Source organism: Drosophila kikkawai, chromosome X (assembly GCF_030179895.1).
Source record: "Drosophila kikkawai strain 14028-0561.14 chromosome X, DkikHiC1v2, whole genome shotgun sequence".
Lineage (NCBI taxonomy): Eukaryota > Metazoa > Arthropoda > Insecta > Diptera > Drosophilidae > Drosophila > Drosophila kikkawai.
Window position 1 is genome coordinate 20036899 of NC_091733.1, and position 27411 is coordinate 20064309.

General features: G+C 42.6%; 2 protein-coding genes across 5 annotated transcripts in view; one reads left to right on the forward strand and one right to left on the reverse strand.

The window, feature by feature from the left end:
* Positions 1–239: 239 nt before the first annotated feature.
* Positions 240–27411, forward strand: part of Nadsyn (NAD synthetase) — a 34885-nt gene continuing 7713 nt past the window's right edge. Inside the window, exons 1-3 of the mRNA XM_017180656.2 lie at positions 240–406; positions 10886–11024; positions 18232–18455. The gene's annotated coding sequence lies outside the window, so the exon portion shown is untranslated. The remainder of the gene's footprint in view (positions 407–10885; positions 11025–18231; positions 18456–27411) is intronic.
* Positions 660–27194, reverse strand: Nna1 (Nna1 carboxypeptidase). Of its 4 annotated transcripts, none has more exons than XM_017180607.3 (16): positions 26851–27194; positions 12633–12811; positions 9023–9175; positions 7826–8837; positions 6737–7565; positions 6405–6678; positions 6050–6330; positions 5832–5991; positions 5596–5754; positions 5458–5526; positions 4278–4369; positions 3925–4060; positions 3159–3758; positions 2320–2942; positions 1873–2259; positions 660–1816 (listed from the first exon to the last, which is right to left on the reverse strand). In XM_017180607.3, the coding sequence occupies exons 1-16, from the start codon at positions 26939–26941 to the stop codon at positions 958–960; spliced, it is 5904 nt and encodes a 1967-aa protein (XP_017036096.1). In that variant the 5' UTR covers positions 26942–27194; the 3' UTR covers positions 660–957. The 4 variants fall into 4 exon arrangements, with proteins under 4 accessions (XP_017036096.1, XP_017036090.1, XP_017036067.1 ...); XM_017180601.3 differs by having other exon boundaries at positions 4278–4393; XM_017180578.3 differs by having other exon boundaries at positions 4278–4393; positions 5359–5526; positions 26851–27193.

Here is a 27411-nt window from a genome sequence, read left to right on the forward strand (position 1 = left end):
GCCAAAATCTTGTCCCAATTGCCTTGCACGTCCGAACACGTCTGCATATTATTATTATTATATTAACCTAATAGTAAAAAGGTTTAAAAATAACGAAAATCTAACAAAGCTTTGGCTACAAGTAAATCTTGTTAATTGTTAAATTTTAAATAAAATGTAATAAATTCGTTATATATTCGATTAGCTTTGAATTGAATCGATAACTCTCACGTGAGCTTTCGATTAATCGGTCGGCGCCGTTGCCATCACTAGAGGTCACAATTGGGCAACGTTTTGTTTACAAAAAAAGTTTAAACTTTTCGGTGGTTTTTCGAGCGATAGACTGGATAACCGCGCCGTGAATTGTGCAGAGGAGTGAGACGCCAGCGAGAAAGACGAGACGAGACGTCAGCGTTGGGTGGCGGAGGTACGTAGGCTGCCGCAACGTTGTCCTGCAGCTAAGGGGGTCCCTTTTTCTCCTCCATGCCGTGCCGGACATGTGCGTAATTGATTTTTACGGTCAGCGGTCAGCATTATTTATTTACCAACTGGCGTTCCCCATTCTCCTCACCATTTGGAAATCCTCGCTATTCCTTTTCGTTTATTTTATTTATTTTTTTATTGGAAATCTCAATAGAAAATTGCACTCTTCAACGAAAAACAACAAAAAAACACACACCTTGGATTTTCAACATTGTTTTAGGGATTAAGTGTAGGTACAGAAATTGGGATTATTTGGGGAAACACAGACTACAGGATACATACATACATATATGAATTATTTCATTAATTTTGCTAGTTATTTCCCTATCGTTTCTTGCGTTTTGCTTAACAAACTTGAACTCGACGCGAAAGGTTCTTCTCTTCGACTGCAATTTTGGTTTCCTTCGAACATTGGGAACTGTTTCGGAAAAGTCCAAGGAAATGGGTTATCGATTCGGGGGGTTCGTGGGCCGTAGGATGCATTTTCTGGTGACTCTACTTGGGCGCCGCCCCCGTGGACAGGGTGCGGGATTTGCGCTTCTTCAGCTTGGTCTTCACCTTGCGCACCAGATTGACGGTGTCCAGGGTGATGCCCGTCTGCGACTTGTTGGCGGTCAGCATGCCGCTGCCGCCGTTGGTGCTACGCTGGAACTGCAACGCTCCTCCGGACAGCTGATTGACCACGCCCGTGGAGCTGCTGCTCTTGGCCTGCAAAGTTCCAGAGGCGGCGTTGCGCATGCGCCGGGAGCTATTGCTGCCGCCTGGCATCTTGGCCGGCTGCTGCACCGCCGTGATCACCAGTCCGCCGGTCTTGAATTTGTTCGGTCCGCGTCCGACTATGACTCCGGCGGAGTGCATGCGCCCGGGCATGGATCCAGCTCCTCCCTGGCTTTTGAGCATCATCCTCTGGTGCTGCTGGTGGTGGTGGTGATGGTGCTGCTGCATCTGTTGGTGCTGCTGCTGCAGTTGCTGCACCGCTGATCCCCCGGCACTGCTACGATTGCGGGCGAACCGAGTCACCAGCTGCGTGGTCTCCGCTATCTTCATCATGCTGCTGGACTTGCGCTTCACCTTGCCGCCGCCGCCACCGCCAGAGACCTCGGACACCTGGCCCTGCTGCATGGACTTGCCCTGTCCTATGCCAGCTGCCGTCTTTTTGGCCATCTGCATGGGCCTGAAGGCGCGCATCATCTCCCGCTGCTGCTGCTCTCGGTCCCGTTCCCGTTCCCGATCACGGTCCCGCGGTGCATCCTCCACCTTCATCAGTCGCTGCGGCAGCTGCTGTTGTGCTGGGTGGGAGCGCTTGGGCTCCTCCTGCTGCTGCTGCCACAGAATCAGCTTCTGGGAACAGGCGCTGCGAAAGGAGAATCGATTAGAAAAGCTTGGGGGGGAATTCCTCCAGCGACTCACTTAAACAAATCAACCTGCTCCAGTTTCCTCGGCTTGCGTGGAGCTCCCACGAAGGCGGGGGGCATGCCCATGTTCAGGGCAGCGTTATTGGCTGCTGTTGCTATCGGTTCCCTCCCGCCGCTGGATGGGAACATGGCTCGGCTCTGGCCGCTTCCACCGACTGTTCCTCCTCCTCCTGCACTGCGTATGGCCGACGCTGTGGTGTTGTTGGACATCTGAGTGCCGGCCATTGAGTGACCCTTGTACCAGGATAAGGGACGTCCGTCTGCGTCGCCGCCATGGGCACCCGTCCAGACCTTCTTCTTCAGGGAGAGCTTCAGCTGCAGATCATCCGCGGTGGGCGCATTTCCGCCATGTCGCTGGGGTATGAAGTTATGAGGAACACTCCTTAAAGGAAGGCAAAGGTGGATATACAAATACTAGATAGAGGCTGGTATTAGAACCCACCTTCTGGCCACCTGCTTGGGCATCGCCTTCATCGATGGCTTGGGATCGCCAATGTAGAAGTTACCCCCACCGCCACCACCCTTGCCTGCACTTCCCGTGGGTATGTCCTGCTGCTGATCGAGATTGTGCCAGGAGTAGGTACGTCTGGCAGCTGCACCCACTGACCCCATTCCACCGGTTTGCCTCTGAATCATGCCCATTGGGGGGCCGCCTCCACCTCCGCCTCCTCCTCCTCTGCCTGTATCCAGTTCTGGAGCGGTGCGCGGCGTCAGCTTGTAGACATCCATCTTCTTGACGCCGCCAGCGCCAGGTGTTCCACTCTTCGAGGGCGTGGTCACTATCAATTCTGGAGGCATGTGTGCCGGTTTCGGCTTTTGGACCACAGTGTCCCCAATCTCCTCGATGTAGCGCCGCTGCAGATCACTCTGAAGTAGCGTGTGCCGGAGCGGTGCCACAGCTCCGTAGCCATTCTGGCCGGCCGTGGGCGAGTGCTCTTCGTCATCGGTGGAGAAGTGCAGATCCGAGCCGGGATCGGTGGTGGGCAGGTCCAGAGTGGTGCGCACCACCTCGCCGCGCTTCTTTGGCTGCTTGCTCCTCACCTTGGTGCGTCGCGTCTGCTGGGACTGAATGGGTTAGATGGGGAGATTCGGGAAGGGAAAGGGTGATCGGTGGTTAGTGCTATAGGTGCTTTTGGTGGTGCTGGGAAACCCTCAACTATGTCCTTGAAATATATACATATAAATGCTTTCAAGGACTTTTGTTGATGGAAAAAATTAAATTAAATTTGAAAAAATAAGAAATATATCACTAAGTGGTACTTCTCTTGGCAGAAACTCTACCTTCTTGCGGCGATAGATGTAGATACAGCGGTTGGCCAGCCACAGGCGGAAGTTCCGGTTCACCTGCGGCTTCAGATTCACTTCTGGCTTCTTTCTTTCCGTGGGCATATACTTCTTCTTTTTCTTACTGCCCGCCTTCTTTGGCCCACCACCGCCGCCACTAACCTTGGCCAACCTCCGCTTTGCTTGCACCCCATTGCATGGGGCTTCCTGGTCACGACAGGACTCTGACTGCGAGGAGGTTATACTGTCGGTACTCTCCGAACTTCGGGCAAAGCCACCTTTTAGGCGCTTTGCCGATTTCTTTCCCAGCTGCTTGTGTTGCTTGAGCAGCTTCTGGTGCTGAGCTGTAGGGGCTGCGGAAGGAGCTTCCAACTTTGCTGCTGCCGCTGCTGCTGCTGCTGCCGTGGGGTTCACATCACTGACCTGGCCGCCTCGCAGGCGCTTGGCATTCGAGGCAGGAGATGCCGTCACCTTGCCGCCCAACTTGTGGCGCCTTCGTTTCAGCTTGATCAGCGTCTTGAATTTGCGTTGGAAGAGCGGCGTGAAGTAGATCTTGTCCAGCTCGTGCATTACCTTGCGCATGCGACGCATGCGGAACTGTGTGTGTACGTGGGTGCAGTAGTGCCGTAGTGCGGATTAGCTCAAAAGTTTAACCCATTTGACGTCACTTTTTAAAGAACTTTAGACTTCCCATACCCATCCATGAGTTATTAGTAGCGTCAAATGGGTGATGGTAGCTAGAACAATGAGGAGTCTGGCTTACCTTGCGGATCTCGTGGATCACCTCCGGCGAACTGGGCGGTGCTCGGGTGGGCGCACAGCAAGGTCCCTCCAGATCGGAGGCCGTTATCGAGTGCTTGCCCTCATTATCCGAACTGGAGCTGCAGTTGCCCTCGTCGCTAGTTGGGGTTAATTAAAGTAGCAGAGATGGGGGATTAAGGCAATTAGGGGTTAGTAGTCAAAAGGACAATTGATTATATAGGGTATAAAGTAGAGCTGGACATAAATCGATTTTTCAATATATCGCAATAATCGGTTATTGATTTATATATCTACTTTGGTCCAATATCGATCGCTACATCCATTCCTATTAGGCTATATACGGCACATACATACCTTGAGTAATCCGACAGAGGTATATTCAGTGGCTCGTCGGCACTAGAGCCTTCTCGCATCAGTCTTTCGATGATTTTGGAACGTAGCCTGTCCTGTTGTTTGAGTAAATTTAAAATCTATTGTAAATGTTAATGTATTTGGATTAGTTAGAAATCATACACTGGCGGCTAAGAAAAATATTAAATATTAGAAATGTAATAAAAATAAAATAAGGAGAAAAGCAAGCAAAATTCAAATGAATACTAGCGCTACAAGCAGATGTCAGTGACGGATATCAAATAAATATATAGTGTATTTATGTGGTATTTTTGTTTGTTTTATTAAATAATAATAATCTTCCTTGGTTATAATAATACGGTTACGACGCTTACTCACTAACTGGCAACATTGAGAAAACATCGCGAATTATAGTTAAAATTAAGTTTAGAGAGCTCTAGCTAGTGCCTGGCGATGCTGTGCTGTATCTATTTACGTTTGTGCGGTATCAAGTGATATATACATATATACTGTAAGCTGGTGGACCCGTTGCGTGGATAGGGGGTCCTTTCCACGCAGCTGGGGAGGTCAAAAACATTAGAAAACCTGCGATGCGCGCAAATAGACAGCATTCAAATTAATTCAATGCCGCACATATGTATGTACGTAATTCCCGATTGTATATATATATTCAGGGAGTCTGGCCGATGTTTTGGTGTTCTTTTATATGCAGGTTTGCCGCAGAAATTGCTCTTAATATGTTTCAAATCAATTATGTATGCATCGAAATACTCAAGGTAGCATACTTTTGGATCGCCTCTTCACAGCTATTTCTGTGGCATTCCTGATAGTGTGTTTTGTATGTGTATGGGTCAGCACAGCAGCGTTTTTTGGACACATTTCCATTACTTTTAGGCAGCGACAACAGTTGCAATTACATTACGATTAACAATTAACAATTTACGATTAACGATCAACGATAACGGGGCGACGTGTGTATGTGTCTGTGTGTGTGCGTGGATCGATAGGAGAAGGAAGACACTTCCTAGGAGACACTCTTCTCCACAGAACGCTTCACTTTCAGTTTGTCGTTCATTATACATCCCTGATCGGCCATTTTCTGTAATTTCAATGCTTTCTGTTCGCGTTTCTCGCGTTTTCTTATCTTTTTGATTTGCTTAAATAACTTTGCGTGCCGCTTTACTTTGTTTGGATTCTCATCGCAGTAGTCCAATAGTGTCTCGCAAAATGCTCGTCCCATGTGCTCGTAGTCCTGCAAATTATATCCAGGATACGCGTTTTAGTATATACACAACTCTGCGGAGCTAATAGCTTGTCTCACCTGCGTGCTGAAGTGCGTTCCCTTGCGCGATCCTAGGGAGGAGCCGCCAAAGGAGGCCTCGATCGTATAGCTGTTGGTTATGCCCAGCATCCAGACGACAATGCGTCCGGTTCCCTCCTTGCTTCGCTGGATCTTAAACTTGCAGCTCTCGAAGGAGAACTGTGGATGAAGAGATTTCAGTTTGAAGTTCTATTTTTTATAGTAGAAATAGGAGTACGAATAGTGGCTAAACTCACCCTATCCGCACTGTTCTTGTGCAGCATCAGTGGAAAGACCTGCTCAGTGAGCTTCTTTTCCGGATTCCGCTTGTTCTCACAGCCATATATGAATATATTGTGCTTCCGTGAGTGAGCGTGCATATCACAGTACATGGCCACGCCGCATTCCTCAATCAGTCTGTAAATGTTAATGTTAGCATGCAAGAAAGCTCTTTAGGTACTTCCCATTAACTCACCTTCTAATCATGGCTTTGGTATACCAAATGGATGGATATGTCTCGCGGATGACCGTGCGATACTGGCGATTAAGATCCTTGCCGGTCAGCGAGTTGCGGGTGTTGCCCACAATAACGCCGTCCGGATTTAACATGGGCACCAGCTTGAAAATGAACTTGTGCCTCAATCGCTTGGCCACCGTCGTATCACCGGTAATGAAGTCCATCAGGCCCTTCATCATCCACGATGCCGGCGTCTCACTGGGATGCACTCTCGCAGACACCACAATTGATTTTTTACGCTATATATACAGGAGAAGGATATATTAGATTGGGTTCTACTCCATGGGGAGATATACCCTCTTAGCCCACTCACCCGCATGTTCTCCTCGTTGGTGGAGGGCGCCGTCACCGTCAGGTAGTAGACATTGTTACCCGCCAGCGTGCGGCAAAGCAGGCGCAACTTGCAGAACTTGGACTTGACCGGATGCCGCTGGATCTCCATGAGGTAGTCCTGCAGGTCGCTGTACGTGTATGGGTAGCTGTGGGCAAAGAACACGGTGTCGTCGTCATGCTCGAACTCAATGGTAAAGGTCAGCGTGTACGTCGAGTTGTCCTCGTCGTCCTCGTTGGCGCTGTTGCTGGCACTTCTGTATTGCATAGAAAGGATTAAAAAGGATCATGGCGAAGGATCATGAAGACACTCACTCATCGTCGTTGCGATAGTAGCAGATGTTGTCGCCGCACCTCCGCCAGCCCTCGCTCTTCTCTTTGGCGCCCAGAGTCGAGTACATTACCGGCTGCATGCCATCGTTGTAAAGGCTGTCCGACTTGACCAGATTGACAATCGAGAAGCGGTAGAGCATTTTGCGCCGGGTGCGGCGAACACGGAAGTAGAACCACTGCTTGGAGCGGCTGGTATAGAGATCGGGACGCAGGTAGAGCTCGTAGTAGGTGGGCGTGATCTGCACCGCCTTGGCCAGGTTGCCGCTCTCGAAGCGCGATTCGAACTCCAGGCCGTCGTACTCATCAGGATTCATTGGATGGCAGTTGGTCACAAAGCGGGCCCCACCGACCGCCGATCGGCTGAACTGTGCTTGGGATAAATCGAACAGAGAGGATTGCGACGAGGCGATCGTGTCCTGGTTAGTACTCATCGAATTTGTGGTACTCGCCGACGTGGTCGTCTCCTGGCTGGCCATTGGATGCAGCAGCGTGTACTGATTCTTGCTCAGCCGGAAGACGTTACCGCCGCTTGGGGAGTTGGTGCTAGTAGTGCCCATTCCCATTCCCATGTCTAAGCCCATGCCCATGCCCATCCCCATCATTTCCAATGCCCTGGCCTGTTCTTCGTGGTTGCTTATATGATCTTCTAGGTCGCGGTGCCGCCTTCTAGCCATCGCCGCCGCTGATGCAGCTGCTGAAGCTGCCGCCGCTGCCACAATGGCCGCATGGCTGTTGGGCCTGGGTTTCGCAGAATTTCCTCCCTTCTTGCCCATCTGTATCTGGTTCTGCGGGCGGTGCTGCTGATTACCAGCTGTGAGCAGGCAGAAGGATCTGGTTATTGACAATGAAAAACAGATCTTTCTAAATATATTCGCAGGGCAACTCTGCCTTGAAAAGATTACTTGGAAGATTTTACTAGGAGTTAAAATAAATATAGAAATCAAGAGACTATATCCTGTACATTTTAGACAACTTTCAGGACTATTATTTTGTTTATCGTTGCCCTAAGGTTTAGGATTAGGGGTTTAAAGAAATCCCCTTAAAAATCCATTAATCTTTAATCGCTCTTACATGCTATTCGGCTGTTGCCCTCGTCCCCCACCAGGGTTTCCGTATCCGAAATAGATATGGCCGAGCCCTCGGGACAAGATCGCTTCTCAGCGCCACCAGACAGGCGGACTGTAACGATACCGTCCGAACAGTCAGAGTCTAGGTCGGACTCCTCGTCCTCCTCGTCGTCCTGGTCCTCCTCCTCGTCAAAACCGGAGCTACTGGTTTCGTCGGTGCTGCTTGTCCCGGAACCATCGTTCTCATTGCCCATTTTCATTCCAATTTCCCGATCCATTTCCCCCCCACTTCGCCTCTGAGGAGCCACCAATGTGGATCTAGTCCTTGGAGGACCTATGGCATTCTGCTCGAAGGCCGCCTCCAAGCGGTTCAAATTCGTTTTGGGCAATATAAAGGGTGTCACGGCAAATTCGCTGGATACCTTTTGCGATCCGGTGGGACCTGTGGGAGGTCCAGCACCATTCGACTGTGCAGGATCAGAGTCATGGTCCACGAAGCGTTCGATAACGGCCTTGGCCACCTTCTTCCCAAACTGACTGAGGACGTAATGTGGCGAGGCGGGCTTGTATTCGCTGGTATTGTTCTTCCAGATGTCATCGATGTCGCCGCTGGGATCTTTGCTGGCCTCCGACCTGCTGGGTGCCCTCGAATTTCGGGCTGTACCACCGCCATTCGGAGAGGCTGCCTCCTCCTGGTAGCGCTTCTTCTTCGCCTCGATGAGATCCTTGATGATGGCCTTCTCCCGAGCCTCGCCTCCACCGCCGGAGGTATCGTACTCATCGTCATCGTAGTAATCATCGTTGTCGTCCAGGGAGGCGCTCGTCGATCGATTGTCCACGCTGTTGATCATCTTGGACACGCTGCTATTCAGCTTAAGGCGTCCACAGGCGCCGCCGCCTCCAGCCAGTCGCATGGGCGTGGCCCGGCTGGGCGGCGTGGAGTCCTGGTGAGAGTCTGAGGAGTAGTCCGATTCATCGCTAGACTCGTCATCCCCCTTCTTCGCCTTGGGCTTTTCCTGCGTATGTGTAGGTCGGTGGTTTTAGGTTTTATTGGTCTCGAAGAGCGTTGAGTTAGTTATGGTTTGTTAGTCGCAGTCTTCGCTTAGTATAACTATTATTATTATTACAATAGTTATCAGTGAGTGCAGGTGCAGGGGGGAGGTTGTAGGGATAGCTGAGGTTTCTCGGCTGGAGTACTCACGTAATTAACGGCGCTGATCGGACTGTAACTGAACACAACTATGCCGTTCTCCTCGCCGACGGGACGTGGCTTCAGCTCGTTGCCAGTTGGAGCATTAAGCGGCTCCGGTGTCGCGGGCACGTACGGAATGTGTTTGATGCGCTCCTCGATGACCTGAAAGATAAAAAGGATAAATAATGGAGAGTGGTACTGCATCGCTATTTGACGCGTAAGGCGATAAATAAATTGATATTTCAAGGCTGGACTATATGTGGGATTATTAAAATTTTTAAAGAAAAAACTGTAAACGGAAAAAAGTAAAATATTTGTGTTATTCGATATTCAAAGTTATCGATATTTTAATTTAAATCTCGATTTGTTCCGATATGTATCTAGATATTATAAAATCAAGGCTTTAAACAGAATTTTTAAACAACCACACATTTTAGTTTTCTCACAATTAAAGGCTTTAATAACTACCAATCGGATTTAATAGTTAATTTTCTAAATTACTTTTATTATTGGTACGACATCCCGTCAAGTTTTCGTTCGATTAAAGGCACAAGGATATTAATTCGATTAAAGGGGCACACGTGCTGTTCGCTTAGGAAAAAGTTCTCATAGTTTTGTACGTCCTTGACAGGGAAATTGGCGAGTGCCAGTCATTCTATATAATGATATGCAACAAAGGATCTTTGTCGCAATTCCGCAATGAAGATTTCCTAGATGTCCCTGGCCCCAGTTGCCCACTCAAATGTCCTTTTCTCCCTGTCTCCCCCCCTTCTGCTTCTCTGTAGCCTGTCCTCAGTTGAGGCTTTGATGTCATTCGGCTGTTGTTTTTGCCGTCTTTCGTTTGTTGTAATTCTTCCCATAAGCCTGCTCAGCTCGGGCTTATTTGTTTAGCCTTTTGATATGCTTACACATGTAAGACATGCACAGTGGAACGATTCTTATTGAATAATATTGAATAATAGTAATCAAAAGTTGCAAAAAAGATATGCTTTGCCTTAAGAATATATATTTATCTCTTCTAATGTCTAATGTCTAATATTTAAAGCAAAAGTTTTCAGGCTGATAATGTTTAGTGTACTTCAAGATTAAAGCTTCGTGCATGTTTAAACGGGTTTAAGCTTGTATGAATTTTGCATAGAACCCAAATCCTTCAGATTTTTGCAGTCCTTTGCACACAGTGCAAAAAACAAGACGTTAAAACATGCAAATCTGATACACACACACAGATATACATATAAGAGAGGGAAAATGACAGAGAGAGTAGGGAGTGTGTGAGCTGGATGGCTTAATTGAAACATATCAGCGTCAGTTGTTGTTACAATCTCCTTTCTCTCTTTCCCGCTTTCTCTCTCTGTCTGTCTGTCACGTGTGCCAAAAAGTCTGTGTTGCAAATCGTGACATTCGCTTTTTGCCCGCTTTTACATGGTTCGGCTTTATTTATTCATGTTACGATTGTCTGTTATCAAACTAACTAATTAGCTTGTTTATTTCGCCTCACGGCTTTCTCTCTCTCTCTCCCTCTCTTTCGCTGGTAATGAAAATTTGCAACAAAAAAAGAAACAGCAGGAAAAAGCGAAAATGAAACTTTTTTTTTTTTGTTGCCCATTGCCAATGCCAGTGTCATTGCAAAAAAGAAAAAAAAACAATAACAAATGTCAAGTCAACACTGAAGGCGATTTATTCACTTTTGTTGTTGTTGTTGTTGTTGTTGTAATTTCACTTTTTATTTGCATTTTCTTTTAAAACGCCATGGCCAAACGGAAAGCCCAAAGGAAAAAGGAGAAGAAAAAAGAAAAGCGTAGCGAAAGACGTTTCCCCGAAAACTTTTTTGACTTCTTATTTATATTTTTGCTCTTTTAATTGCATTTTCAGTTTGCGCAACTTTTTGTGTGTAGGAGCCTGGAGCCGAAAATAAAACAAAAAAGAAAAAGAAGGAAAAGGAAGTAAGCAAACTAACGGTACCACGGCGGTAAAGGTGCAAGGAGCGAGCGATAGAGAAGTAGCTAATGTGGTAAGTACAAACTTTAGCCTTAATTTGGGTTTCTTGAGTTTCTAAATGTTATATCTTTAATATATGCTGCACAGCTGCAGCAGTCGCATTAATCTAGACAGGACAGTCTGTCCGCTTGTAAGCTAACAAGTCCCTCAGTCTCTGCTTGAGACTTCCAAAAATCTATCTTCCCGATTTGTTCAGATTTTTTTAGTAAAAAAATTGATCAACGGGTTTGTGGATTTGTATTCAATTCGTAGGCTTCCGAATTTTAAAGCTTTTGTGATTTTCATTGAGGACTTTCGATGGCGTTTTTTGCTGCTCCTTTCAAGCCACGTTAATTGACAGGGAAATGTTGGTTGGCCGCTAGCGGTGGGCTTCCTTTGTTTTCCGCCCCCCACTCAAATTGCGCCACAACAAATTGCTCAACAATTGACCTCCAATTGATTCATTTTCCGCCGCCGCCCCCCCTCCGGCTCTCCGCCTTTCGCCGCCTGTTTAATCAATCAGTTGGCCAATTCGTTGTTTGACCCCTGAGACAGAAGTCCCCTGCCCTCCTCTGCAACCCCATAAATCGTTGCCATTCAGCAGCGGCATGGCATACGCCGGGCGGAGGGGGCGTATGTGTAATGTGTAATATTTGCCCAACACAATTTGGCAGAGAATCGAATGCAAATATCTTGGGTTTGGGTACAAATAAATAAAATCGATTGTTAACAATGCTAAACGACTTGGCCAACAATTAGGCGAAAGAGTGCAGAGTGCAAAAGGGGGCTAGAGGGGGACCGAGGAAAGCCAAATAAATAAAATCTCGAAAGCGGAAACGAAAGGATTTTCATTGCACTTTATTGGCGAGCAGCGTTTAACGGGGCGCTGCCATGGGTTAAGCTAGTGTGTGCACCTTTCTTTTTTTTCTCGGTTTTATTTTATTTTTTTATTGCAATTTGACCTACATAGAGAGAGCCAGAACAGTAGGGGGAAGGGGTGCTGCCTGCCTGCGTATTATGTTACGGTCCAACTTACCTATGTCGAAAATTGAATAAGCTAGCTATCTATATATTACAAGAGCTTTTGAGTCCAAACTATCGAGTATAGTTACCTATGGTCCTGTAATAAATAGTTTTAATCGTTTTTAAAGGCTTCAACTATTAACTTTCTGAACGAAAAAGGAGCTATAAAACCATGACTTTAAATACCCTGCTGGTATTTCCTTGAACTTAGGCAGGTTGTACTGTAGTGTGTGGCCTTTGGCTTTCAGGGAACTTCCTCCTTAAAAAAAAAAAAAAGACACCATAGCTGTAGCTAAAGCCTTAGCGAGGTCGCGCTCTTCCCTTTCCCTTTCAACTTGCCACCCAGGCCGCCTTTTTATGCGCATTAATATTTATGAGGCGCGGCACGCATGTCCTGGGACACATCCTGGCAGACAAGGTGCGTGTCAAAGGCATTCAATAAGCCATCGTCATCCCTGGGACAGACACAGCACACAAATCTAGGACAGCTCCTTAGCCTCGTCCTTCAATGCCTGTTCGATAGGTGATTCAATGTGTGTGTGTTTGTGTGTGGATTGATTGGGGTCTGGGGGATTGGGGATTCCCCCGGTTTGTTTGATGTTTATCCACTTCCTCTCACCTGGCACTCCACCGGCCATCTGGGGGCCTGCTGTGAGCAGTCATTGTCCTTGTCCTTAGGCAGGGCGAAAAGATCGCGCGGTTCCTTTAGACGTGCAACCGGTCGCAGGGTCTTCTCATCCGTGTTCACAACCAGCTGATTGGTCTTCAGGCCCTTTGAAAGGAAACTGCCAAGGAAGCCTGGAAGAAAAAGGAGAAATTTATGTTACACTTTCACAGATAAATCTAAAAGATCTTAAAAATTATTATTATTGGATTCAGTTTCGATAAACAAATTGTTTACAGCACTGGGAATATGTGTATACAGTATGAAAAGATATAGCGATTCGACCGAGACAGATTCAGTAAGTCAGCAATTATACTATAAACATTTGTCGTGCCAACAAAGTACAAAAACAAAACTGTCTCCTCTCCAGAGGGACGTGAGGGTGGTGTAGGCGCAAATCGCCATTAATATGGCCTAAATGAGTGGGAATTTTCGCAGCATTTTGGCCGCCGAAAAGCGTCAACAGCAATTAATTGCCATATGTGCGTCCCCACTCTCCTCCCACCCCCTCTCTTAGCCTCATTTCGCCAAAGATATTTCGCTTTGGAGCATTTTCCTTTTGGCTTTTGCTTCTTTTTGCTTTGTTTTGTTTGCCGCTTTGCTACTGCAACATATTTTGTTAATTAATTTTTGGTTTCTTTCTTTCGGTCTTCCCTGTGTCTGCTTAGACGGCTTTTATTAGCACATAAAAGCAGATTTTGTTTTTCAGTTTCTGTTTCTCTTACTTTTTTTTTGGCTTCTATTATTGCAATTTTTCGCTGGAATGGCGGAAAGCGTCGACGGAGATTGGGGTTGGCTGGCTTAATGTCTAGAGCAACTGTAAATCTTAGCGGGGGCAGCAGGGCGGCTTCCAGCGAAAAAGTTTTTCCTTGGCAGCAGCCGCCCATTTTCCTCCCAGATCTCCTGTCAAGTCGATTAATATCGCTAATAATTTGTCGGCTTCTTGACTTTTTATGTTTATGTCCCGCGGGAGACGGGTTTTTTATGGATATGGTTTGCTCCGTCTTTTGTGGCTTATATTTTCTTGGCCTTAAATTTAAATGCCCCAAAATGTTGTTCTCAGAAAGTTAAAACGAAAAGTTTCCTTAGAGAAAATATAAATCATTAAATTAAAAAATTAAAAAAAGGCAAAAGAATAAATGATATCTAAGAATGCAACAGAGAAACGAAAATTCAAAACAAAAGTCATTTCGTTTTAATTGGAAAACATATACAAAAAAATCTGTACATTAATGTGCATATTTTATTGATTTTTGTAGCTATAAAAAGTGTTTATGTAGTTAAAACTAATAATCTGATTTATTTTAACGATTTCTAGCAATGTTCCTTTAATTTTAGTATTTATATTTATCCAGTATATAGCAACAAAAGAATATGATCTTTTCAGGTAAACAATTTACATCCTTCTTACCCCCAGATTTCCTAGAGTTTTCTTCTAGCGATCTTTTGTTTCTCAATTATTCTGGGAAGCTGTCGCGGGGATTATTTCCGATTTTTTTCGTAGAAAAACAAACAAACAAACAAATCGGTTGGCAATTTAAATAAATATTATATATAATAAACAATATATTTTTATGTAGCGTATGTTTATCAATAAAGAGTCAAATATGATTTTTATATTTTTGTGTTTGTTTAAGGCAACAGATAGGTGAAAATAAATAAAAACATTAGGAGAAATCAAGCTAAAGCCTATTGTTTTAATCACAAAATGATTCCTGAGGTAACATAAGATAATGATAGTATGTAGTATTTGTATTTAAGCATAAATAAATAATGTATTTATATATATTTTTTTTATTTTGAAAATATTTAAGTTTGAAGAATTTTTTTATATATTATTAGTCATAAATTTCTGTATAATGTCATAGATCATAGATTGTCACTTTTTATTCTTTAATAATTAAAAAACAAGCTTACTGAAGTTTCAACATTATTTTAAGGTTTAAAAAAAAAAGTTCATAAATTGCAATAAATATATTTATTATTGCATATTTAGTGTTATACAGATATTTATTTTTAATAATATATAAAAAATTAAATGAACATACACATTTTCATATTCAAAGATTTAATATTTTCTTTCGGGTGCCAAAATCCATGAAATATAATTTAAGGATTTAGGATTCAATAATTTTGAATAATTAATTAATTTTTCCACTTATATATTGGTTATTGATAATTAATTAATTCATTAATTAGCGAACTTAGTTTTCAGATAAATTGTAAAAAATACATAGTTTTAAGCAGTGGATAAAGTTCTTTGCCCTTCTTTTTTTTTTAATATTTTGCCCAATATGTGCATTAGTTACAAACTAAATCACACATTTGTTACAATTTTGTGTTTACTTTTTGCCCCCTTTTGACCCTAGAAGAATTCTTCTTACCGGCAAAGAATTGGGCACAGACTGGCCCGCTATTCCAAACGCAGAGACGCGAAGACGCAAAGAAAGCGAGCGGAGAACAGAAGACGACGCTGCACAAAAGTGGGTGGCGCGCGCACAGCTGTTCGCTTCTGCTTGATATTTGTTGTTTTTTTCAAAAATTTTGAAGCACTCAAAACAAGTAACAAAAAAAGGGGGAAAAAAAAGAAAACAAAAAGCAAACAACAAAAATGATTGCAAATAGACAAAAAATTATATAGACAGGCTATAGATAAACGATTTGGCGGCACACTTTCCGAATTTCCGAATATATTTGAGAATTTGACAAGTCGCGTAAGTTCGCGCTTACTTTGCGTTAGTTTTCCCTGAATGCCGATTTTCTTTATGCAGAATCCAACTTCAAGTTGTCAACAATTTGTGGTTTGAAATATTTTCGAATTTCGGTTTCGATTTCGGTTTCTCGGACTATTTTCAAGTTTATTTCGCTCGGCGGCTGCTTCTGCTTTATTTGTCGCTTGCCGATGCGCGTTTTCTTGTTGACTAAAACGGAAAACCCAAGCGAATGTGAAATGCTCAAATCTGCCAGCGTCGCTGCCGCGGCTGCTACCGGCGTCGCTGCCTGCGAATATTATTTAATGCGAAAGAGCATGGAACCCCCCAGGCACACGGACACACACCCACACGAGAGAGAGAGAGAGAGAGAGTGGGCTAGCTGAGCTTTTGCACTTTCGCTGCCAACAAGCAAGCTTCACGCGCGCTCAGCTGTTCTCGTATGCATCGTTATCCTGCTGCGTGAGCGCGCTCTCGTGTGTTCATGTGTGTGTGTGTGCTCTTGTTGCCATTGTTATTGTTTACAAGGAGCTTTAGCTTAAAGTTCCGCCATGACAGCTGTTCCAAGGATGTGTGGGTGCGTGCTTGTTTGTGTGATCCTCAATTAATGAACAATGATAATCCGTTTATTGCTCTCAGCGGAAAAATAACGCTGTTCTCGATTCTGTTTCAGAACAAGCGAGCGAGGGTTTTAATTATAGGATTCACACAGGAATGTGGGAACATGAAATTCTTAAAATTGGACTTTCGTTATCCCTAAATTAAATTATAATGTATCTATCACGTGTAGAGAATTTTGCTGACTCTTAAGTTAGAATTAGAAATTAATTAATTGATGTATTTATTTTAGGAAATTGTAAAGATATATTTTTATAATCCCCAATTTATAAGGTTAAAATAATAATTAAATTATAAATCGGGTATTACTAGAATATTATCTTTAACTTAAAAAAAGAAACATTTAAATGTTTATTACTCATACGCAGTGTTGGCGATGTGGATATTCTTTGCCATTCAACGTCTGATTGCGGCTTTGAAATTTGTGATTTATTCTCCATTTAAAATTCCACTTATGCACACACTAGCACACCCAACAACCCACCACTTGAGCTGCAGTTTAAGTGAAATGACAAAGCTCAATAGGCGACCTTGACCTTGCACCCCAAATGCATGTGTTTTGTTTGTTGCTTATTTTTTGTGTTTTGTTTGCCTTTGCCGTTGATTTTAGACGTTCTCTGTTTGCTTTTTGACCGCAATTTGGCGAGCTTTTAAAATGCCAGTTGTCGCTTGGATTGGTACACTTAGAAAATAGGATTGTGAAAGGTCTTTAATTAAAAAAATAATAATTTAGAAGCAAAATTCGTGCTTTAAAGATTTGTAGTTCCAAGGATAAATATTTACAAGGGTATACTTAGAATCAGCAGGACATTTTCTTCGAGTGTATGGGCCACGAAACGACGCGATATGGGCAAATTGACAGGGACACAATAAAACCGCTTTGCTTTCATTCATAAGAAAAAAGCAAAGAGCGTTGAGAAAAGGGCTACAAAGCTCGCTCTGCTTGCAATTGTTGCGCCAACTCTGGCGTCACTGCTGCCGGCATCGCTGCCGGCGCTGGCGTTGACGCAGGAATTTAGCATTAATTAAATTTTTATGCTCAAATGCAGGCGGCAATCGAGAGCCAGCAGATCTACAGATAAAGCGATCTGGGGCCGCCCGATCGCCTCTAATTGCAATTTTTTGCATATTATTTACTTAAATTGTATTATTGCCCCGTAATATTTATGGCATTTTGTTTATCCCAATCGCAGGCATTCGGCCAATGCCTTTGCGGCCCAACAGATCCCCATCCCGAAGCCTATACGTCTATATCTGAATGCATACATATGTACATATGTACATATATGTATCTGCGAGGCGCAATTTTTTGCCAACCAAAAATATTTCACAATTTTTATTTGTTGTTTTTTTTCGCTTTCGTTTGCCTTGAAGATCTTTGTGTTTTTTTGTTATATGCAATTTTAATATTCATGAAATCTGTATAATAAATTTCGTTGTTACATTTTGCATTTCTTTGTTTGCAATTTCTCCAGACGCATTTATGTGGCACGGCCACCCACCATTTCGTTCTATTTTGCCTTATCCTAGGGGTATATCAGTTTTGGCAATGGGTTTGTTAGTAAAAAGTAAGTTAATTGTTATAAACGAAAATAAAAAAAAAAAAAAAAAACTGCCGTGTTGCTAAGCCTTATAACAGTGGGGGGCAACAAGAAAGTTGCCATCTTCTAATAATATAACAAATTGATTGGCATTTGTATTTTGATGGGCAGCAATTGGCTTCCGTATTTCACAAAGACAATCGTCAATTAATTAACCTCGGGTTAGACATTAACCCAGATACAAGTATTTTACTTCGGTAAGGGGATTCCCCGATTCGCAATCATCGGAAACCAATTCAACCTGCACGGATATGGTATATCTGCTATTCCTGTTGCCATCAGACCCAAACCGCAAACGAATTTCCACGCTAGAAATACCGAAAATACTCAAGTCAATGAACATTAATGAGTTAAATGGCCTCTGCCTTTGATTTATGCAGGTGGAGGAATAACGTTAATCGCAATTCAATGAACCGAAATATATGTAGGTTCGAAAGTCCTATAACCAAAAGGGACGTTGACAACAGGCAACGACTTTGATTTCCGACTTGCGATGCCCGGAATTTGTGTGTTAATGATTTTGTGTGTTGGCGTTTCCATGACAGCCGCAAGTGGAAACCTGAAAGTTAAACAGTTTTGCGGCTAATTCTAATACCCATTTATCCGCACTTTATCCAATTGCAGGAGCGAGCACGATAAACGGCAAGGCAGGAAGGAAAAGGATCCAACTATCGAGCAACGAATCGCAACGAAAACCACCTTTAGTTCAATCAATTCCCAAAGGCTGGCCATGTAGTACAGTGGAACCTACCTGTAGAATAACAGCGACCACTTAACGAACAACAACACACCGAGGTGCCCTTAGACAATCCATTTGTACAAATCAATAAAAAAAAAAGAAATTGAAAGTGAGTATACTACATTTTGAGTTTATTTATATTCATATTTTTTATTTTTTAAATTGAAAATTCTATGGAATTTAAATCAATTAATATGGTGCCTAAAAGTATGCAATGCTAGGTATAAAATGTATTGTTTTTGTAGATACCCAGGGTAATTAAGGGTTTTATAACATATCCATATCCTAGAACATATAAAAACTGTAGCTAAGTTTGTTATAAAATTGATTTAATGAAGTTCAAAATGCATTTTTTAAGTTAGAGCATTGACTTTCTTTAGAATTTACATTCAATTCTTGATACCCTTTCAAATTTGTTCTCGTTGAAAATAATATTGATAAATGTTTGAGATATTCTGTAGCAAATATCAACTTTGGAAACTGATATATTTTGTATAAGTTGGCAAAACGAGGCACTAATAGGATATAAATAAAGATAACGCAAGTATTCAAGAGGTGCAATGTTTATGTTTTTGTCTCTGCATTTACTTTTGCCTCGTTTCGGTTTACAGTTTAAGTCTAGGGAATATATACATAAACATAGATCTTAAATATAAAGAATAACTTTTATTAGGACAATTTGACTTGAGTTTTATAATAAAAGCTAACATTTACCTCCATTTGACGTGGTCAGCGTGCAGACGGGAAAGAGCTGGGCCTGCAGAAACTGCACACGACCGCCCCCAAAGTCCATGGTTTATACTCTATATATATATATATACAGTATAGTGTATATAGTGTTTCAATGCTTATGGCATTATTGTGGGAAGACCGAGCGGAAGACAACTGGGTAACGAACGGGAATATATGATTGAAACGGGAGCACTGCTGACTACTACTGATTGATTGATTTGATTTCACTTGATTTCGCTTCACTCGCGTTTGGCACACATATCGAAAAAATGCAAGAACCACTGAGAGATGATGATATATACTTTGTAATAGCCTTTGCCGCTGAGGTCCTTATGCAATCACTCGCAAAAAAAATGTAAGAAATCAAATGGACGATCCATGGAGGAAAGGAGTTTCGTGTTTGTCGCGGCGGCCACTCGATTCGCATTCGCATTGCGTTGCGAAATGAATGATAACTACTGATTTCACCGAACTGCCACTGTTGTGAGCCGCAGTCGATTATTCGAGCCGTTCGTTGTGAGCCAACTCGAATTTCCACTGCGACTGCTAGTGGGCTGTTATAAACAAATAAACAAAGCGCTCGCTCCCTCGCTCGTTCGCTCTCCTTCGGCTGGCACAGGCACTGGGCTCGTTGTCTAATGTTCCATGTTCCAAGGAAGTGCAAGGTAGTCCTGGCATTCCACACACACACACACACCCAGGCATATCTATATAGACCCTAGAGCAACCATGCCGTGAACATGAATTCGATTCGATGGCTCAAACAAAGCCAAAGGCAACCAGCCTTGGATACGCCAAAAAAACACAAACTCCGCCCGCTCCTCGGCGGAGGAGTGAATGGAATGAATAGGAATTTGTGTGCATACATACGTATATTCTAACGAGCAACAAATGTTTGCCGAAGGATATATAGCAGGGGCTTGCTTTTTAGGGAAATATCAGGACCCAGCCTAGGGTTTCCAAGTGGTTTCTCGAGTTGAGTGTTTATTTTTTTGGGTTAGAAACTATATATAAAGTTACAGTTTCAGTGATTAATTACTTTTGTGGTTAATCTTCTATTCAACTTAATTTTAGTGTTTATTTTGAAATATACATATATATATATATATATATCTATAGTTACATAGCCTGTTAACTCCATCTTTGAAACCCCATTTTAATTCGATTTATATTTTTTTATTTATTATAATATTTTTCAAATAAATTTTATATCTTTGAAAGAGAACGATTTAAATAATAATTATTATTAATTATTTTTCACATCAATTAAATGTGTTTTCCCATTTGTTAAAATTCATAATTTATGGACCATTTAGCTGCTAGACCCTGGCGATCAGCTGCCGCCGCTTCTCCCTTTCAGCTGGCCAGCGGCAAAATAGGGAAAATATATAGTCAAAGCGAAACAAATCAAAGCAAAGCCTCGATGCCAAACAAATTTGTCAAAGTCGCTCCCAAAGCAGTAGCAGCAGAAGCAGCGGTAGCAAGTGCGAGGGTGAATCGAAGAAAAGTCGGACGGAGGAGAACCGTGGGAAAATCCATGGCAAAACTTAGGCGAATAGCAAAGGCGAGAGCAAGGGGAGATGCAGACCAGCGGCGGCTGTCGGACATGAAACGAACAGGTGTCAAGAGAGAAAGAGAGAGCGGGTGTGAGAGATTTTCCTGCCTATGGGGATTATGTCATCGAAGTGGATGCAGAAAGCGTGCAGAAGAGGAAGAGTCTGAAACGAGCAATTCTTCCTCTGGCTTTTGTGTGTTCAGAAGAAAATAACAGCAATGATCTTGATCGTGCAATTTATGTGTTTTCTATTTTGGCAAGCCGCCGTGACTGCCAAGGCAAAAGAAAAGAGAAATAAAAATAAAAACGAAGAGCAAAATCTCTCACCGAACCGTAAACGCATGCCGCTCCCCCCTTTACTTCCCCCCTGGGACACCTCTCCGCCTTGCACCGCCCCTTTTGGCCCTCGTCAATCATCGAATTGTGCCAGCGATTAGCTTTCGCCACCCCCAAAACCCACCGTTCCCCCTGTGTTGTGCCACACATTCGGGCTGGCACAGTGATCACTGGCTGTAATGGTCGAGCAAGACTACTTAAGTAACCTGAAGGCTCTAAGTAATCTTTTATAAAGGCCAAGAATATGTCCTTTCTACACAAAAACATGTTTAAAAAGTAAGGATAGAACCAGCTAAAATGTTAATAAATTTCTAATCTATCTAAAACAAAGTTTGATTTAGTTATTGCCCACTGTAGACATTTTCTCGGTCGCTTTTGGCTGCTCTAAGCAAATTAACAAATTGCAATTAAAAATTTCCGTTTGCCATATTTTGGCAGCGGGCGACATGTGTGTCTTTGTTCACACAAAAAATAAAATCACCCGAACCCATGGTATCAGAATCCAAATCCAAATCTTAAAGCGGAATAATAATTGTGACAGAGATAAACGATGTACACGAATTGGAAGTGAAAAGCGAATTATGAGTTGGCTGAACAAGTGGATATCTGCCGATATAGGCACTCTCGAAGGAGTGAGTCATTTATTGTTATCCTATAATCTTGCACGAGGCGATATATATTTTTCTACAGGAGATTGCCACACAATGGAACAATCTGCTACCCTAGAAAATTGATCAATTTGAACTTGGGGATATTATTTTAACGGTTTCAAATAATTACAATTGCTTTTTTTTAGGTAAACATATAATTCTTGGTAACATGGCGTATGAGTAATAAATAAAATAATAATCACTCATACGCCTAGTGTGCCATATAAGTATTATTTCTGTAAATACTTTTTTAAAAAATTTAGCCTAAAGCAATTAACTGTTTAATTTAAGTTAAAATATTATTATGATTAACATGGCGTATGAGTAATAAAGAAGACAAAAAGTGCGCCATAATAAAATTTTTAACCAATTTTTTCACAATTCGTCGTGGCTTATAGAAATATCCTCTACCCTAGAAAATAATAAATAATATAACTGAGTTTACTAATAATAACTTTTTTTTTTAATATTATTCTGGCTAACATGACGTATGAGTAATACATAAAATAAAAGTCACTCATACGCCATGTGAACCACATTAATATTTTTATTGCACTTTTTTTTTCCCCATACTTAATACTCTTTTTATGTTTTAAGCTAAGGTTAAGTTACTTATATCCCCGAAAAGTTAACGTCAACTAAAACACGCTGACGATGGTAACCTTCTTTTGTTATTTCTTTGTTCCACTTTGCGAGCTATCTCACATCAAATTGAATTGAATCTTCATTATCCGGCGACAGCGCTTGAGTAAGCATCTTGAGTGGTTCAGGGTCGTGAGTAATGGTAGTGGGGGTTACTGGAATATCTAACGGCACTCACCGTTCACATAGTCGCCGAGGACCAGAGAGCATTCCATGTCATTGCATTTGAAGTTGGCTCTCACCACATTCACATTAACGGTGCCCTCTCTCTTAAGCTCATCCTGCTCCTCCTGTGCCTCCGTCCCTGTCTGCTCTACCGTTCGCTGCTCTTTGGGCACGTCCTCCTCCCCCTCCTCCTCCTCTTCATTCTCGCTCTCTCTCTCCAGTTTTCCATTGTTGTCGTTGTCATTGTTGCTGTCATCACTGAAGCTGCTGTCACATCTTTCGCTGGACGTGTTATCTCCCCTCTCCTTCTGGCGACCACGCAGTGGCTGCAGGTGGGCGAGGGGACAGCGACGTCGCGTCATTGAAGCCGAGCTTAGAGTTCGCAGCAGGCGAGAAAAGGATGCTGATACCTCCCGCGCTGCAGCCTCTCTCGCTCGCAAGCTTTCTTCTTCCATGACAAAACACACTCACTCAAGGACGCGGACACGGACAAGCACTTGCAAAAAAAGAAGAAGCCGCAGATGACGCGCGTGCCTGTCCGGCCTAACGGTTTATCTCATGTAGAGTCAAGTCGAGTCGAGTCGAGTCGAGGCTCTGGTAGCACTCTTCTTCGCTCAGCTCAGCTGCTAGCGCAACGGCTGACTGAAGCTACAAAACCAACTAAACTCGGACGACAATGGTGGCCTCTGTCGCTGCCGCCGACGCCTCTGCCGCTGCCTTTGGCGAAATTGCGAATCAGAGTAAACCACGGCATTAAAATTGTTGCTGCCACAGCGTTGCCTTTGTGCAAGGCACCGCACCGACCAGGAAAGCAACAACAGCAACCAAAATACACAAAAAATAAGCGACGAAGGCCTAGGATCAAGCACCGGTGGAGTAAACACTCTCACAAAAAAATTCTCAGCCAACTAGAGTTAATAACAGTATTGAAAAGATAAAACACTATTTCTTGGGATTTTTCTTTAAATATTTTATAAAAGCGTTAAAAGTGTTTACAAATAACACAGAAATATTTATATATCTATATATTTCCACATCGTTTAGGAGTTTTTAGGAGTTATTACTTTAATCTCATAAATACAGATATTTTTGTTAGAAAATCTTATAATAAATATTAAAATAATTTCATCTCGATCTAGATTTCAACTAATATAAATACCATTAGCTAGAGTATTCGAGAAAAAAAAACTCAGAAAAAACAACATAGTTTTTCGTTATTTTGTTGTAGGCCTACTACACGTGGCAGAGGGGGGCACTGTAACCCCTTTGAACCCACACCCACGTCAAAAAAAAAAAAAAAAAAACAAGAAGAAACCCCAAGCCCGCCCGTGCAACTCCGCTGTGATTAACATAAATTGCGCACGACATGGGCTATAAACAGCGCAACAAAGAACCCTGCCCCCAAAACCACCGCCCACTCCAGTGCCTCTTTTACCCCACCACCACCACCACTTCAGCTGGCTTTGTTTTGCAATTTTAAAATATTTCTATATATAATACGAAATATGCTTACTAAATCCCGTTTGAGCCGGGACAAATGCTCATGTGGTCCTGGGTCTTCTTCTCCCTTACCATTAAAATCCCGCCATTTCAGCCCCTTTTCTGTTGCCTGCTTTTGGGACGCGTGAAGGATTGCCACCAGTGTTGCCGAAATTCGAAAGGCAATTATAATTATAAACTATAACTAATTTACTAAATGTAGATATAGAATGTTTTCATTATCGAAAGAATATCGAAATGTTTGAATATCGAAATGGAAGTGTTTCCTTACTAGTCCTTAGTCGAGCTTTTCAATTATTTTACAAATTACAAAGTACTTAATTGTTGCAGTTACAAATAACAGAATAATCTGCAAATTAATTCATCATCGCCGCCATATGTTTATATTCTTAATCCTATGGCAAAGACTCGACTGGGTTTGGCATCAATAAACATTTTCCCGAAAGCTTTTGACATTTATGTACCATTTCAATTTAGCCTCAAGTTATTTAAAAATGTCATTTGGCGTTGACAGATTGTTGCGATTTCGAAATGCAATTTTGTTAAGTACAAAATGTAAAACTTGGACATCTTCCACAAGATAAAATATTTAATAAAGTCTAATAATAAATATAGTTATCGTGGTAAAATTTTGTAGAAAAATCCAGGATTGATAGCCAATTTTGGCACTGAAAATAGCTGATTTGGCAATTCTATTGACTCCTTCTCCCAGCTCTCAAGCTCTTTCCTCTTTTTTTTTTATGCCGCGCACCCGCGCTATTTGTGTGTTTTTTGCATGGCCCGCTTGGCACCAATTTTTTAGCTCTGGGCTTAGTTGTTTTTGCCGGAGATGGAGACGATGTCGGCTTATTGGCATTTGACAGCGGCCTGGCAGCGGCAGGACGTCCTTAGAGAAGAGGTCCTTACGGGCGGCTCAATCTCAATGACTTGGCGGTGGCGCCACGCAAGGGAAACACTCTGTCGGAATGTGGCACAGATCCCCCACCCCCGCAAAGACTTCTTAACCCATTTTGCAGTGTACACACACAGTTTATTAGCCCCCTAGCACAAGCCTAATGTTTACAGTTTGTAAGATAAGATTTTAAGAAAAAAATTACTAATTAAACAATGCCTTTGTCCAAATATCGATATATAATCGATATATAATAAAATAAGTAAAACTAAATTTGAGTTTAAACTTTGAAGAGTTATTTAATTACTAATCAAATAACGATTTAAGAAATAAATCTGGTATAGAGCTATCCTTTTTCAGTTCGCCATAGTCAGTCTCCGATTGCCAACGTTGTTATCGATTGATAATCGCGAAAATAATCAGCCACTTCCGCTGGCCGTCACACCTACAGCAAACCATATCCGGCGGCGAAGTTTCCACGAGGCATCATGTCGTTTTTGTCTGCAATGCGTCATTAGGGCCCGCGGTGGTAACCCAACCCCGGGTGGGGTACCCAACACTTTGGTGCAACACCAACACAATACCCAGTGGCACCTCCATATACAACAATACCCAATCCTTGATTCCCAAAAATCCCCGGTAGCCGTAGCCTTGTCGCTACCCCCGGGCCGCCTCGCACTCGCTTGCATGTCCCGGCGTTGTCATTTCGCTTCACCAATTGGTTGCGTCTCTCCTTCATTGTTTTTTCCATGCTCCACACTTTTCTATATATACTTATTGTTGTGTTTGCTCAATGGTTTCGTGTAGTATTTTTGTATTTTTGGCTGCGGCCGCCCGCAGTACAGTGAAGCCCATCCGTCCGTTCGTCCTTTGCCGCCTTTCAAGTCAAGACAGTGACAAGAGCCAGAATGGGGCGGCAAAGTGCTTGGCTTTTCCTTAGTCCTTAGTTCTTTTTCGTTTTTAGTTTTTCGTTTTATTCGTTATTGATATGCATTTAGAGCCGAGCCCAAAATAGACGCCAGCACCAAAAAAAGAAACAATTTTGCAAACTATTTACGGTGGACGTCAGGCGTCAGGTACGTCAAATGGCAGGCGAAAAAAAAGGAAAAAAAAAAAAAAACAAAAACTGCGGCAAATTTAACGAAGTGGCGGCGCGTTTTGATTTATATTTGGGCACTTTTCGTATCAAAGGTACCAGCCTAATTGATTTTATTAATCCTTAAATTGCTAGATGAATTAATTCGTTTTGTATTAGGATTTGGAAAACTTGAGTTATATATTTTAGTTTGCAAAATATAGTTTTACATACTTTTTATGCCCTTGCTGGGTATTATAGTTTTAATAAGAAGTTTGACCTTATCAAGTATATCATGATCAGCATCAACAGCCGAGTCAATCTAGCCATGTCCGTTTCTAGACAAACTAGTCCCTCAGTTTTGAAGCTACTATCTGAATGAAACTTTGCATATAGTCTTTTGACTACACTCACTACTATATAAGTCGGAACGTTCTGGATCAGACGACTATATCATATATCTGCCATAGAATTGATTGAAAATTTTTTAGAAAAAAACGTATAACATGGCTGTTTTTTTAACACATTTTCCATTATGTGTACGTTTATAAATTTCCTCTTATTTTTTCTATTAATTTAACCAAACTAGATCAATTCTTAATGATACAATTGCAATCTGCAAGGGTATACAAACTTCGGCGCGCCAAAGCTAGCTTCCTTTTTTTCTGGAAAGCATTAAACTCTTTAAAAAGTAACACCCTAATCTCTAGTTTTTATATACAAACGGAAAGAGCTACAGCTCATGCACCACACACACGATTTGTCGTTGAAATCTCCAAAGAGCTTCGTCGACGCGTTTATGCTGCTTTCTTAACGCCATGTTGAAGGCTATCAAGGATAAAGCCAGGTCTAAAGCTATCAATATTCGGTTCAACTTGTATTTGAACCAATAGATAATGTTTCAAGTCAAAAATCTCTATCTCTCAGATCCTTATCCCTAGCCAAATGGCAACTTACCCTCGTTCTGTTTGGACGGCTGTTGGTGGTAGGATTCCGTTGGTGCCGTTGCCATTGTTCTATTCTCCTTGTCCTTGACGCCCTTCTGCATGCTGGCGGTGTGGATCTTATTGGGATCTTCAGGTTAACTTTCTCCACCCTGGTATCGTCCTTTCAATATTAGAATTTTGATATGGATGGCACGCGGTGTAAACGAGGATGTTATGGCGCCTGTGTGTGTGAGTGTGTGTGTGTGTGTGTGTGTGCGGGGTTATACCTTGGACAAACTATGTGAAGGAACGAGCTTTTTGTGGATGTAGTCTATATTGAACTCTAAAGTGTGTTAAGGATGGAATCGAACTGTGATCTCGAGGCATGCTTTTCGCTGAAGGGAAACAAACAACAGACCAGCTTGAATTCGATTTTTGTCCAGGCACACTGCAAGTTTTTCTAACAATTTATTTTTTACATTTTAGACACTGAAAAAAAAAGGATAAACAAAAACAAGGACTTCCTCTCAGAAAAAGTCTAATGTTTATCACAAGAACATTGAAACTAGAGGCATTTCTTCGAGTGTACATT